This window comes from Mytilus galloprovincialis, chromosome 3 (genome assembly GCF_965363235.1).
Source record: "Mytilus galloprovincialis chromosome 3, xbMytGall1.hap1.1, whole genome shotgun sequence".
NCBI lineage: Eukaryota > Metazoa > Mollusca > Bivalvia > Mytilida > Mytilidae > Mytilus > Mytilus galloprovincialis.
Genome location: NC_134840.1, coordinates 5,763,681 through 5,776,973, shown reverse-complemented (window position 1 = coordinate 5,776,973; position 13,293 = coordinate 5,763,681). Strand labels below are relative to the sequence as shown.

At 32.9% G+C, this 13,293-nt stretch overlaps 1 protein-coding gene across 1 annotated transcript in view; it reads right to left on the bottom strand.

Moving 5' to 3' along the window:
* Window positions 1-7,174: 7,174 nt before the first annotated feature.
* The window catches only part of LOC143067032 (uncharacterized), an 89,525-nt gene continuing 83,406 nt past the window's right edge, over window positions 7,175-13,293 (bottom strand). Inside the window, exon 89 of the mRNA XM_076239969.1 lies at window positions 7,175-8,388. Within this exon, the coding sequence (XP_076096084.1) occupies window positions 8,174-8,388 (215 nt within the window). The 3' untranslated portion in view covers window positions 7,175-8,173. The remainder of the gene's footprint in view (window positions 8,389-13,293) is intronic.

Below are 13,293 nucleotides of genomic sequence, written 5' to 3'. Positions count from 1 at the left end.
ACAATGCTTCTATACAACATATATAGTTGACCTATTACTTATCGTTTAAGAAAAATAGACCAAAACACAAAAATTTAACACTGTACAATGAACCGTGGAAATGAGGTCACGGTCAAATAAAACCTGCGCGACTGACATAAAGATCATAAAATATTTCCATACACCAAATATAGTTGACCTATGGCATATAGTATTAGATAAAAAGACCAAAACTCAAAAACTTAACTTTGACCACTGAACCATGAAAATGAGGTCAAGGTCACATGACATCTGCCCGCTAGACATGTACACCTTACAATCATTCCATACAACAAATATAGTAGACCTATTGCATATAGTATGAGAATAACAGACCAAAACACAAAAATCTAACTATAACCACTGAACCATGAAAATGAGGTCAAGGTCAGATGACACCTGTCAGTTGGACATGTACACCTTACAGTCCTTCCATACACCGAATATATTAGCCCTATTGCTTATAGTATCTGAGATATGGACTTGACCACCAAAACTTAACCTTGTTCACTGATCCATGAAATGAGGTCGAGGTCAAGTGAACACTGTCTGACAGACATGAGGACCTTGCAAGGTACGCACATATCAAATATAGTTATCCTATTACTTATAATAAGAGAGAATTCAACATTACAAAAAATTTGAACTTTTTTTTCAAGTGGTCACTGAACCATGAAAATGAGGTCAAGGACATTGGACATGTGACTGACGGAAACTTCGTAACATGAGGCATCTATATACAAAGTATGAAGCATCCAGTTCTTCCACCTTCTAAAATATAAAGCTTTTAAGAAGTTAGCTAACACCGCCGCCGTAGCCGCCGTAGCCGCCGCCGCCGCCGCCGGATCACTATCCCTATGTCGAGCTTTCTGCAACAAAAGTTGCAGGCTCGACAAAAACAGACTTACGTAATTAATATGCAATCTCGAACTTTATGAAAAAATTTGCATAACAATAATGCTATGGAAAGGCAAATTTTATAATTATTTGGACCATAAACGATAAGACATAACAGAAACATCAAACATGAACGTTGGACGTACAAAGTAGCAAACCTGTTGTATAACAATGAAAATTCACACTTGGTATGACATTTATATTCGGGAATAGGTCACGATTGGTAATTAGCAGACACACGAGAAAGATGTTATAGGTTAGTTAAGACACATCGTCTATATCAACTAATTCGTGATGCTGTCCATAACAGTTACGGAGTGTCATTTTAAATTGTACTAAATTATAATCCTGGTACCTTTGATAACTATTTCCTCCTCATAACTTCTGCGTAAGGAGCACTCCTGACATTCCTGACACTCCTGACACTCCTGAATATGAAGTGAGTATAGTGTGGACGTGCATAACGTATCAATTGAGTAAACACAATACGACAGAGTAGAGGATATGTTATTGTTGAGAAATAGGAAGTTGAAATCATCCCATGTGTCATAGATTTTAGTGTGAAGTCGTCCGTCTGTGTAAATATTGAGGAAAAGATCACGGTATGAAGCATTCCTTCTTGTATCAGTACTATCCTTAATTTCAAGTTCACTGGGATATATGGGTTGAAAGTACTGCTTGAAATATGGATTTTTCAGTAATAGAAGATCATCAATATATCTGATAGTAAAATAAAAGAATTTTGCAAGCGACTTTTTCTTTTTGTCTTTAAGGATTTGAATGAATTATGCCCTCATGCGAATTTAAAAACAAGTCGGCCAGAAGTGGTGCACATACAATAAGAAGCCATTGGAATATCGACTGTCTGTTGAAATATCAATCCTCCAACCTCAATATATTGTCGATTATAAAGTCAAGCATTTTGATAATAACATCTTTACTGTATTTCACAATATAAGAATTATTGTAACACAAAACAAGAAATTTGTATCTACGATTCCCATTTTTATAGATAAGGCATTATTTAATCAGATAGATAAGTCGATCTTTCAATTGAGCAAGGGGAATAGAAGTGTTAATGTTTCTACAAAATTGCCGAGATTTTGATCTAAGAATAAACAGTAGACCTGTAGAATTTTGAGAATCCACATCTGATTGACACCGCTGGTTGAATATATCTCATCACATATTTTTGAAGGCTATCTTTTACTATAGAAAGAACAGTAGTCAACACTTTAGAAAGATGTTTAGTCAACATCTTTGAGGTTAAGGACTCTAAAACCCTGTTATTTTTCAAAATCTTAGATGCAAAAGACTTGGTTGATGTATATGAAATAACAAGTGTAGCTTTATTTTTGAAGTAATCAGCTATAGCTTTTAGTACACATTTCTGGTGGAAATATTGCTAATATTGATAGCATCTTAAACCTATATTGGCAAATTCTACATGAACAAATTAATTTTTCCCTCATTTTTGTCTATGTTTAGCAATGTCCATGATGATAGAAACTAATCTATTCAAAACAAAACTAGAATCAATGATGGAAGTATTTTGGGCCTCTTGAGATAGTAAATAAAGGTTAGTTAATGGAATGGAGTGTAATTTAGTTTTGAAATGATGACTGCCTAAAGATATCTGAATAGACGATAACAGACTATCAATTGTCACGGTGTGAACAGCAGGTGGTGTATAATTTCTGTGACCATGACTTCTATTTCGCCGAGCAGAAGTGTTAAATGATTGTAATTTATTGACTACACCTGGGACTAGACAAAGAACCTGCAACGACAATTTTGTCATTGCATCCATAGGGAATGGTTGTTCTTACTCTTTTATCCCTTTGTAGACGATATGGAGTACTCAATATGGAGCATTGTCGTTTGGTTTTCTGTTGCACTATAGTGTTTCTGTTGTTCAGTTGTTTTCCTCTCAAAGTTAATGTGTTTCCCTCGTTGTTAGTTTTTGTTTTCTCTCAATCGATTTATGACTTTCGAACAGCGGTATACTACTGTTCCCTTAATTTATTCGATTGATATATTTTCTGTATAATCATAACTTTCATTGAAACAATAGAATGGTCCAGCTGAAGTTTATAGAGAAGTTTGTTGTAAATGGGATTATTAACATTAGACCGATGGTCATTCCTTCTAAAATTGAGTCTTTCTCGATGAACATGTCTGATCTTTGTCGATCATTCAACAGATTTAGAGCTTTAATACAGACACTTTATTTATTGGTCTTATTTTAATAAAATATTTACTTTTTTCTCCAATGTTAAAATGTTAATATAAAAATAAAAGTGTGCTGATCATTACATTCTAATGATTTTTTCATAAATTTCGAATTCTGAACTTTATTACAGACAGAGTTGGAAACATAAATCCCATTACTGGTCGAATTTCCAAACGTGATAGACCATATCTTGATTTAAGATAATATATTTGAGAACACAATTTTGAATGTATTGAAAAATACTTTAAGTAAAATGTCTGATACAAAATTACACAAAATAAAACCAAATATTTGTAAAACTGTAAATAATTCATTATGCAGAAAAGATCAGTGTATAATTTCCTGATGACGTATATATGTTAATACTAACATGACATGATATGAAAACAATTGAAAAGTTACATAAGCTTACCGATGTTCAAAAACAAATAAGAATCAAAGAGCAGGTTGCTCTGAGGGATACGAATGCCATTGTTTTCATTGATACATGTATTAGTGTTATTTTCAAAAATAATTCAACTGCATGTGTAAAATTCTCGTAAAATGTGATTTACGTAATCTGAATAGTTATTCAACTTTAAAAATAGCCAATCCTCGATACAAGTATATGAACAATGTACTTGTTGTGTTTTATTTTTGTACTATCAATTCCAAGTTTACTTTCCACAGCAATCACTAAGAGTGAGAGAAGGTATTTCCCTTCGTACCTTATTACCTATTTTCCTACGTGAATTCGAGGTGGAACCCCATTCCTAACTCTTTTAATATTTAAATTCCGTTGGGTCAGTGGGCATGACTCCTTTCTGTACACATTCCTTTGTTTAAATTGCGATCGGTTTTAATATAATACGACGTCTATCGACAGAACGAATTAATTTTTCTCGATATATCGTCGTTTGACGAAAGTTACTTACGGAAGGGAGATAACTCGAAGCAATAACATGGAAGACTCCATTTTGGCTGAAGTGTGTTCTAGTTACACCTTTACGTTGTTGAATACATTTATCTTAATTTAGATGATGCATATTATTTTAAAATGATGCAACAACAATAACCCTCAATGGCAGACAGACATAGAAAGGATCTCGTGAGTTTCAAATTAATCAATGGAGTGGGGAATCCAGAGCAACCATTCTTCAATCTGACACCCCTTCAAGTTAAGAAAACTATACGAATGCGCATACTTACCTAAACAAACCATAGACTTATTCCTTGAATCAAGGACGTATATTAAATGTTAATTCAACGACCTCCATTTCTTTATGGAAGTACAATATCAAATACCATTTTCATAACGGTGACATATAAGAAAACTCCACTTCAATTCTTATACGACAGAAATAGATTTATCGATCGGAATTCAGAGAACTCTCGCATGTTATCAAAACTGGGGAATTCCCCCTGACGTGTTTCTAAATTTATAAAAACACTAAATATAAATACTGCTTAATTATGATTTTCCATATTGTTAAAAACACGCATTCAAGTCAAGGGAAATATTGTAACATGAAAATTATGAGAAGAACATTATAGGACAGTTGTTTAAATTCAATCATTTTGTTTTTTATACCATTTAAAGCAAGACAATCTCAAGAATCTGAGATATTTCTTGATGTTTAGAATGAAACGGTGAGGGCATGGACCTGAGTCAATGGTATAAGTCTACAGATTGCTTAAAAGCAATCGTATCCCAAAAACAAAACACGAATGTGTCCATAGTATACAGAATGCCCCATTCGCACTATCATTTTCTATGTTCAGTGAACCGTGAAATTGGGGTAAAAAATCTAATGTCGCATTGAAATTAGAAAGATCATACCATAAGGAACATGTGTTATAAGTTTCAAGTTGATTGGACTTCAACTTCATAAAAAACAACTTTGACCAAACACGTCAACTTGAAGCAGGACAGACGGTAGGACAAACGGACAAACGAACAGACACACATACCAGAAATCATAATGTCCATAAATGGTGCATAAATGTTGCATTAAAACAACCCATAAAAACATACACATTACCGATTTAAGGGTCCTTGTAGTTACTGAAAGCTAGTTCAAAGTCAAATTAAAACTAATATATAAAGGGGGTCTATAAACCATGTTCTTCTATATCTGAATGTACATCACGATATTATCTTTTAAAATCATTCGGTATTCAAGAGCTTGCAGCTGGTACTCAAACTTAATAAAACGTTACCAGTGTCTAAGCAGGAAGCTGATGAACCCAGGTTATGTCAAAGAACGTCTCGTCCTTGTTCATAAAACCGTTCATCGGATGAACCAAGACCTTGTTGATAAATATTCTGTACCAACTTAACATATAATACATAAAGGTCTTGAAGTATAGATTATATTGTTTATCATCTTAATTATGTATTTAGTGTTAATTTGTTTGTCTTTGTATATTATTAACCTTTACTGTTTAGTCCAATTTTAGTAATATCCTTCTGGCGTTGCTCGGTATTTATACATCTACTATTATGCTGTTGTAAATTTTTGTTTTCTTGTCTTAAATTCTTTGCTTTCGTCCTTTGTCTTTAGAAAAAAGTAAAATCACAAAAATACTGAACTCCGAGGAAAATTCAATCCGAAAGTCCCTAATCACATGGCAAATTCAAATCATTATGCTATTTTTTTTTCTTAGTTTCTTAGTTTCTTAGTTTTTATCTAGATTAAAATTATAATAAAATGTTGACTGCTGTAACCTAATTTTGACATTTTACCTATTTTGTCTGTTTGTTTGTTTTGTTCACACATTGTTGCCGATATAATGGAAGTTTACTCGACTGTCACACAGCTACAATACCAGGTTTAATAAAATATTTTCTACATGAGGAAATGCCTGTTACAAGTCACTTGTTATCCATTCGTTCGATGTGTTTGACCTTTTAATTTTTCCATGTTTAGGGACTTTCTGTTTTGAATTTTCCTTGAAGTTCGGTATTTTTATTATTTTTCTTTTTGCCACATTTATTGACCACCTTAATTTTTTGGTATGATATGTATTTTATTCTTTATGTGCCTGTAAACCAGATGTTGTCATTGGTTCATATTTGTTATATTTGCTATTCGTAATTGATTAGTTTTTAAATAAGGCAGTTAGTTTTCTCTATTGAATTGTTGCATATTTTTCATGTCAAGACTTTTTATTACCAACTATAAGGTAGAGGTTTTCTCATTTTTGAAGGCCGTACGGTTGCCTATATTTGCTTTCATCCACTTTATTCGAATTTGGGCGGATACTTGTCTCATTGACAATCATACAATTGTACTTTTTTATTATGTATATAACTGTCCTGAGTGTTCTGCATTTATTTGTACTGAATATCTGTCATGTAATGTAGTCATTTTATCGGCATTTTTAACATTGCCATATAAGCGGGAGGTTTGGATAGCAATAAAACAAGGTTTAACACACCTTTTTTATTTTTAAAATGTCCAATACAAAGTCAGGATTATGTCCGTTTCTATGTATGTTAGAGTTTTTCTTTTTTTTTTTTTATCATTTGAGTGTTTCTGTTTCCTGTTGATTTCCTCTTATAGTTGGTGTGTTTCTGTTGGTTTTGGTTTTTGATCCGGATTTATTTTCGCTTAATCAATTTATAACTATTGAACAAAGTAAACTACTGTTGCCTATATATACCACATTTTTACATTAGTAATAAAATCAAGGTCAATGAGTCTCGGCTGAAGGTGCAGGGCCGAATAATGCCAATGAAAATAAGATTTAAATCTGCCAATGTTAACGAAACTGAGTACTGTAGTCGGTTTCACAGAAAGTCTGTATATGAAAAATTCAGTAAATTTACGGTTAACTTTAAATGTAAGTATTTTAATGACATCGACTCTATAATAATAGAGTCTTAGCAATATCAATTCTCTATAAACTTATTGTTGACCTCGAAGTCACCACCTCCTTAATTTTGATGAGGCAGACACAAACGTTGTTTCATAATTTACCTGATAATGCGAGGTTGACACAACGAGAAATCTGAAAAATTACTATAAATCAACAACAAAATAATTTTCTACAAAAAATATTTATTATGCAAAACTGGCACTTCATCATTTAAAAATGTACATAAAGTAATGAAATATAACACTAAAATAAATAGAAATATTGTATATGCAATATCTTTAAACAACTAAAATTTATGATACATAAAACTTTACAAATACATGTACTCATTCATACAGTTGATGTATATGTTACTGCCATAAAAATAGGTCCAAAGATATCTATAAAAATATTTATAAATATATCCTTAAGTTTTGTAGATGTCATTACAGATATCTTTTCAATGTCATATAAGTTTCCCGAAATTACCAAACAAACATGATAAATATGAACATTATTTGAAATTTTGGCTATTGTGAATTGTATCGTCCATCTTCGTACCTTTAATTTGTTATAAACTACAGTGTAATTGACTGATAATCATATCTGTAATTGATATATGTTAATGAGGTGCTAATTGATGATCCTTATTAGACAAAAAAAAAAAAAAAAAAAATGGACCCCTGCACAAAAAAATATAAAATATTCTCCGTGTATATTTAAAAAAAAAACCATTTGGACTTACTATTAAATGAATAAAAGGCAAGGTTTTAAAACAACTAACAAATGCTGGTTCAGATAAATTTTCATCACAGTTGTAGACGTACTTTAGATAGACACTACATTGATACATTATCATTTCTAGCACTGTATAGTACTGAAATGAAAATCTTTTTTTCTATCACGTGCACTTTAGAGTTCTTTAATGATATAGTTTTGTTTCTAGCACTGTATAGTACTGAAATGAAAATATTTTTTTCTATCACGTGCACTTTAGAGTTCTTTAATGATATAGTTTTGTTTCTAGCACTGTATAGTACTGAAATGAAAATCTTTTTTTCTATCACGTGCACTTTAGAGTTCTTTAATGATATAGTTTTGTTTCTAGCACTGTATAGTACTGAAATGAAAATCTTTTTTTCTATCACGTGCACTTTAAAGTTCTTTAATGATATAGTTTTGTTTCTAGCACAGTATAGTTCCATCGTTTATATCACATGCATTCTTCAGTGCATAGAAAACCGTTGTACCAGCACATCTAAATTTGTATGTTGTCCCAAAAGAACATACATAGAAACTATTACAATCTCCAGGAACAGCAAAATATTCGTTGTGTTTATCAGGCTTGCAAGGATCCGTAGGCGTTGACGTTGTTGTAGTGACTGGCTCTGTTGGAAAGGCTATAAAACGGAAAAATAGAAGGTTAGAAAAAAGCATCGTTTAAAAGGTATTATGTTATTTTTATTACATTTGTTGATGTTAATGTTCAGGTACTACGGGTATTTATTGTCTATTTTAAAAAGCTGGACAAATAAGTTAAACATTTTTGAGAGCACTCGACCCTCCCTGTAAGTTGTCAGCTGTTTACTTCCTCTTCTTGATTTAATTTTACGCAAAACAGTGTCTGCTATATCAACCTTCTATGTTATGTATAAGTTAAATTTATAGGAAGCAAAACGCTATCAACGATAACAGGCTTATAATTGAGTGTGCTGGACGCATGTTTCGTCTACAAAAGACTCATAGTTGAGGACCAATAAAATACGAAGTTGGGGAGCATTATAAACCGACAATTCCAAAACTTGTTACATCTACACCTAGAGGTAGAAACACAGCAGTATTTCAAATAATAGGTACTGACCATCGGGTTGGTTATATCCTAGGGGACGAATCGATCACCCACTGTTGCCTCAACCCAGTGGTTGTATACTTCATGTAAATGTTAATAAATGAGATCATCTTATATTTACTACATTAACAAAAACCTATAACACAAGCTTGTGTACTAAATAATTTGCTTGATGGAAAATTAAAAAAACTAGAGGATCTAAAGAGCCTGTGTCGCTCACCTTGGTATTTGTGCATATTAAAGAAAGGACACAGATGGATTCATGACAAAATTGTGTTTTGGGGATGTTGATATGTTTGTAGATCATACTATACTTAACATTCTTGCTACTTACAATTTTCTCTATCTATAATAAACTTGGCCCTATAGATACAGAGGAAAATATTTTTGTAAAAATTTACAAAAAAATACCAAATTAATGAAAATTGTTAAAAATTGACCCTAAAAGGGCAATAACTCCTTTTTGGTCATGTTGACTTATTTTTAGATCTTACTTTGCTGAACATTATTGCTATTTACAGTTTATCTCTATCTATTATAGACCAAAACAGCAGAATTTCTTTTAAAATTACCAATTGGCAGCAAGCCAAAAATTTCAAGGCAGATAGATATTGACTTGATAAACAATTCAACCTCTTGTCAGATTTGCTTTAAATGCTTTGGTTTCAAAGTTATAAGCCAACATCTACATTTTACCCATATGTTCTATTTTTAGCCATGGCGGCCATCTTGCTTGGTTTGCTGGGTCATTGCACACATTTTTTATACTAGATACCCTAATAATGATTTAGGCTAAGTTTGGTTAAATTTGACCAAATACTTTCAGGAGAAGATTTTTGTAAAAGATTACAAAAATTTACGAAAAATTGGTAAAAATGACTATAAAGGGCAATTACTCCTTAATGGGTCAAGTTTATCTCTATCTATAATAATATTCAAGATAATTACCAAAAACGGCAAAATTTCCTTAAAATGTCTAATTCAGGGGCAGCAACCCGGTTTTCCGATTCATCTGAAAATTTCAGGGCAGATAGATCTTGACTTGATACCCAATGTCAGATTTCCCCTAAATGCTTTGGTTTCAGAGTTATAATCCAAAATCTACATTTTACCCCTATGTTCTATTTTTAATCATGGCGGCCATCTTGGTTGGTTGACCGGGTCATCGGACACATTTTTAAAACTAAATACCCTAGTAATGATTGTGGCCAAGTTTGGTTAAATTTGGTCCAGTAGTTTTAGAGGAGAAGATTTTTGTAAAAGTTAACGACGACGACGACGACGGACGCCAAGTGATGTGAAAGTTTACTTGGCCCTTTGGGCCAGGTGAGCTAAAAACTGTTTTTTACTGAAAGTCTAAATTTTCCCATAACATAAGACTGCTTCTACTGATAAATACAAACTGTTTAAGACCTAAAATTAAGAACATTAAATTCAAATATTTGATGATACAAAGCCAATGTATCAATAAGATCCATTTTAGTTTAGAACACTTTATCACCCCGGTTTTTTCACTTATTTGGCACAACGTTTTGGGTTTTGGGTCCTCAATGCTCTTCAATTTTGTACTTGTTTGGATTTATAAATATTTTGATGTAAGCGTCAGTGATGAGTCTTATTTAGTCGAAACGAGCGTCTGGCATATTTAATAGTTATAGCCTGATACCTTTGATAACTAATTGACATTTTTACCTAATATGATTGTTTGTTTTGTTCAGGCATCGTTGTCAATAAAATGGAATTTGATGCGACTGTCATAAAAGTGAGAGGTTTAACTAGCTATAAAACCAGGTTTAATCCACCATTTTCTACATAAGACTGTACCAAGTCAGGAATATGAGAGTTGTTATCAAACTAATGGACAACAAAAGAGGGACGAAAGATACCAGAGGGACAGTCTAACTCATAAATCGAAAATAAATTGACAACGCCATGGCTAAAAATAAAAAAGACAAACAGACAAACAATAGTACACATGACACAACATAGAAAACTAAAGAATAAACAACACGAACCCCACCAAAAACTAGTGGTGATCTCATGTGCTCCGGAAGAGTAAGCAGATCCTGCTCCACATGTGGCACCCGTAGTGTTGTTTATGTGATTACAAATCCGGTAAATAGTCTTAATTCGGAAGGTCACATTTATGAAAGGGGAGGGGATTGTTGTTATGAGGCAAAGAACATATCCGATAGCATTTGTGAAACGGTTATTCGATAACGGTCAACCAACTCGTGATGACGTCCGTAAAATTTACGAAGTGATGATTTAAACTTCACCATTTGGAACTCTTGGTTTAATAGCTTCCTTGTGAGCAGCAGCCCTCTATCAATAAAATCATGATAGGAAATGCAAGCACGGGAATATCGTATCAATTCGGAGATATATACACCGTGTGCAGGTGCTGCTGGAATGTTGCTACTTAGAAATGAAAAGTTCACAATTGGAAAGCTGAACTCATATTTTTTTGTCGTAAAGTTTTGTTTTCAACCGACCCTCATTGTCAATTTCTAAATGCAAGTCAAGATATGAGGCCGACTTAACTGTATCTGTTGTATCCTTTATCTCTAGTTCGATGGGATATATGCGTTCAACATAGTCACCAATTTTAAATTACACAAATGTATTTAGTGAAAGAACATCATCTATATAGCGGAAAGTAGAGTTAAAGGATATAGCTAACTTCTTATCTTTAATCCTAAGAAGTTCCTGTATGAAGTCAACCTCATAATAATAGAGAAACAAGTTGGCAAGAAGGGCACAATTTGTTCCCATTGGAATGCCGAGTCTGTTGAAAAACACGTCCTCCGAACGTAACAAATATGTTGTCAATCAAGAAATCAAGCTTCTTGATCATGTCAGTTTCAGAGAATTTTTGGTTAGAATCAGAGTGATCCTTTACAAAGTAGGATTTATCCCTCCTAAGACAAGATACTTGTATCTACGTTGGCCATTCATTTTCATGAAACAAAGCAATACCAACTCATTCAATTTGTCTTTTTGTTTGGAATGTGGCATACTTGTGTAAAGTGTAGAAAAGTCAAATGTTTTTATTCTATTACAAGATGAAAGAGAGTTAGATTGTATGTACTCTTAAAGATCTTTGGAATTATTAAGTATCCACATCTGATTCACGCCACCTCTAGAATAGGCAGTTTCACAATAACTTTGAAGCCCGTCTTTGATTGCTGATAAAAGAGGGACGAAAGATACCAAAGGGACAGTCAAACTCGTAAATCTAAAACAAACTGACAACGCCATGGCCAAAATAGATGTTTATAATTTAGAAAGAGGTTTCGTGGAACACTTGGAAGACCCAGCAATATACCGTTGTTTGTAAGGACACTTATGAAGTTTAGGTATCCAATACAGTGATGGAAGATCCAGTTCTTCATCTTTGGTTGAAACTCCAAAGGAACATATAACAGACCTATGATTATCCAGGATTACCTCTTTGGTAAGTGTCGTGAGGACATCACAGACAGATCCGTTAACTGAACATGGAAATATGAAAAGAGCGTGTGTGAAATCTGGTAAAAAAATCACATTATAGCAAACATGTTCATTAAGTTGAAAGTTGATGTGACCACATCTTCATGGTAAACTACTGCATTACAAAACTTTAATCTATTATTGAACGGACGGAAACACAGTGCAGAAAACATAATGCACTCGCACTATCGTAGAGGAGTTATAAAAAAGAGGAAAAGAACACTTTCATCGAGCAACACGAAAAAGAATATGTATACAGACATAATACCATGGCATTATTAATCCCAGACTTAACATCAAACTTTATTATAGTATTATGTAGCTATAACTGTGAATGGGGTACAAATATGTCATTCGGTTCAACTGTTGCTTTTGGAGTTTATGCAACTCAATTGTGGACTTTTGATTGTCTGTTCTTTCCCTTTTTGTCAAAACATTGTCCGTCTTAAGCTGACTTGTGGGTTTTGATTGTGGTCTTAGGAATTTATGTTTTTCATTTTCTTGAATGTATATTGTTGAAAACTAAGTAATTTGAGTTGTTTATATGCGTGTATAAAAAACTATGTGACGAGTTATTGCTCTATGGAACAGTACTTGCCTCCAACAAGTTATGGGTTTTGTAGTGATTAATTGCTCATTAATTGCATACAATCAGTACTGTTGAATAGTTTTAGACTTATGTCTTTAATTCAATTTTCAAATACTTTCTTTGTCGTCATAACCATTTACTATTTTTCAATTTCTTTGTTCAAACTATTTTCTGAACGCTTCTGGTTAACAAATGCAATCGTCATAATTACCAGCTCTACTGTGTGACGTCATCAGATGACAATGCGAATACTTTAACTGTAATAATATTGACGTTCTATTTCAAATCAGTCACTGACCGGCGATGTTGCAGAGGTGTTTTACTTTCAACATACATGTGTATGCTTTACAATTGCAAATTTTCAAATTATTGTGA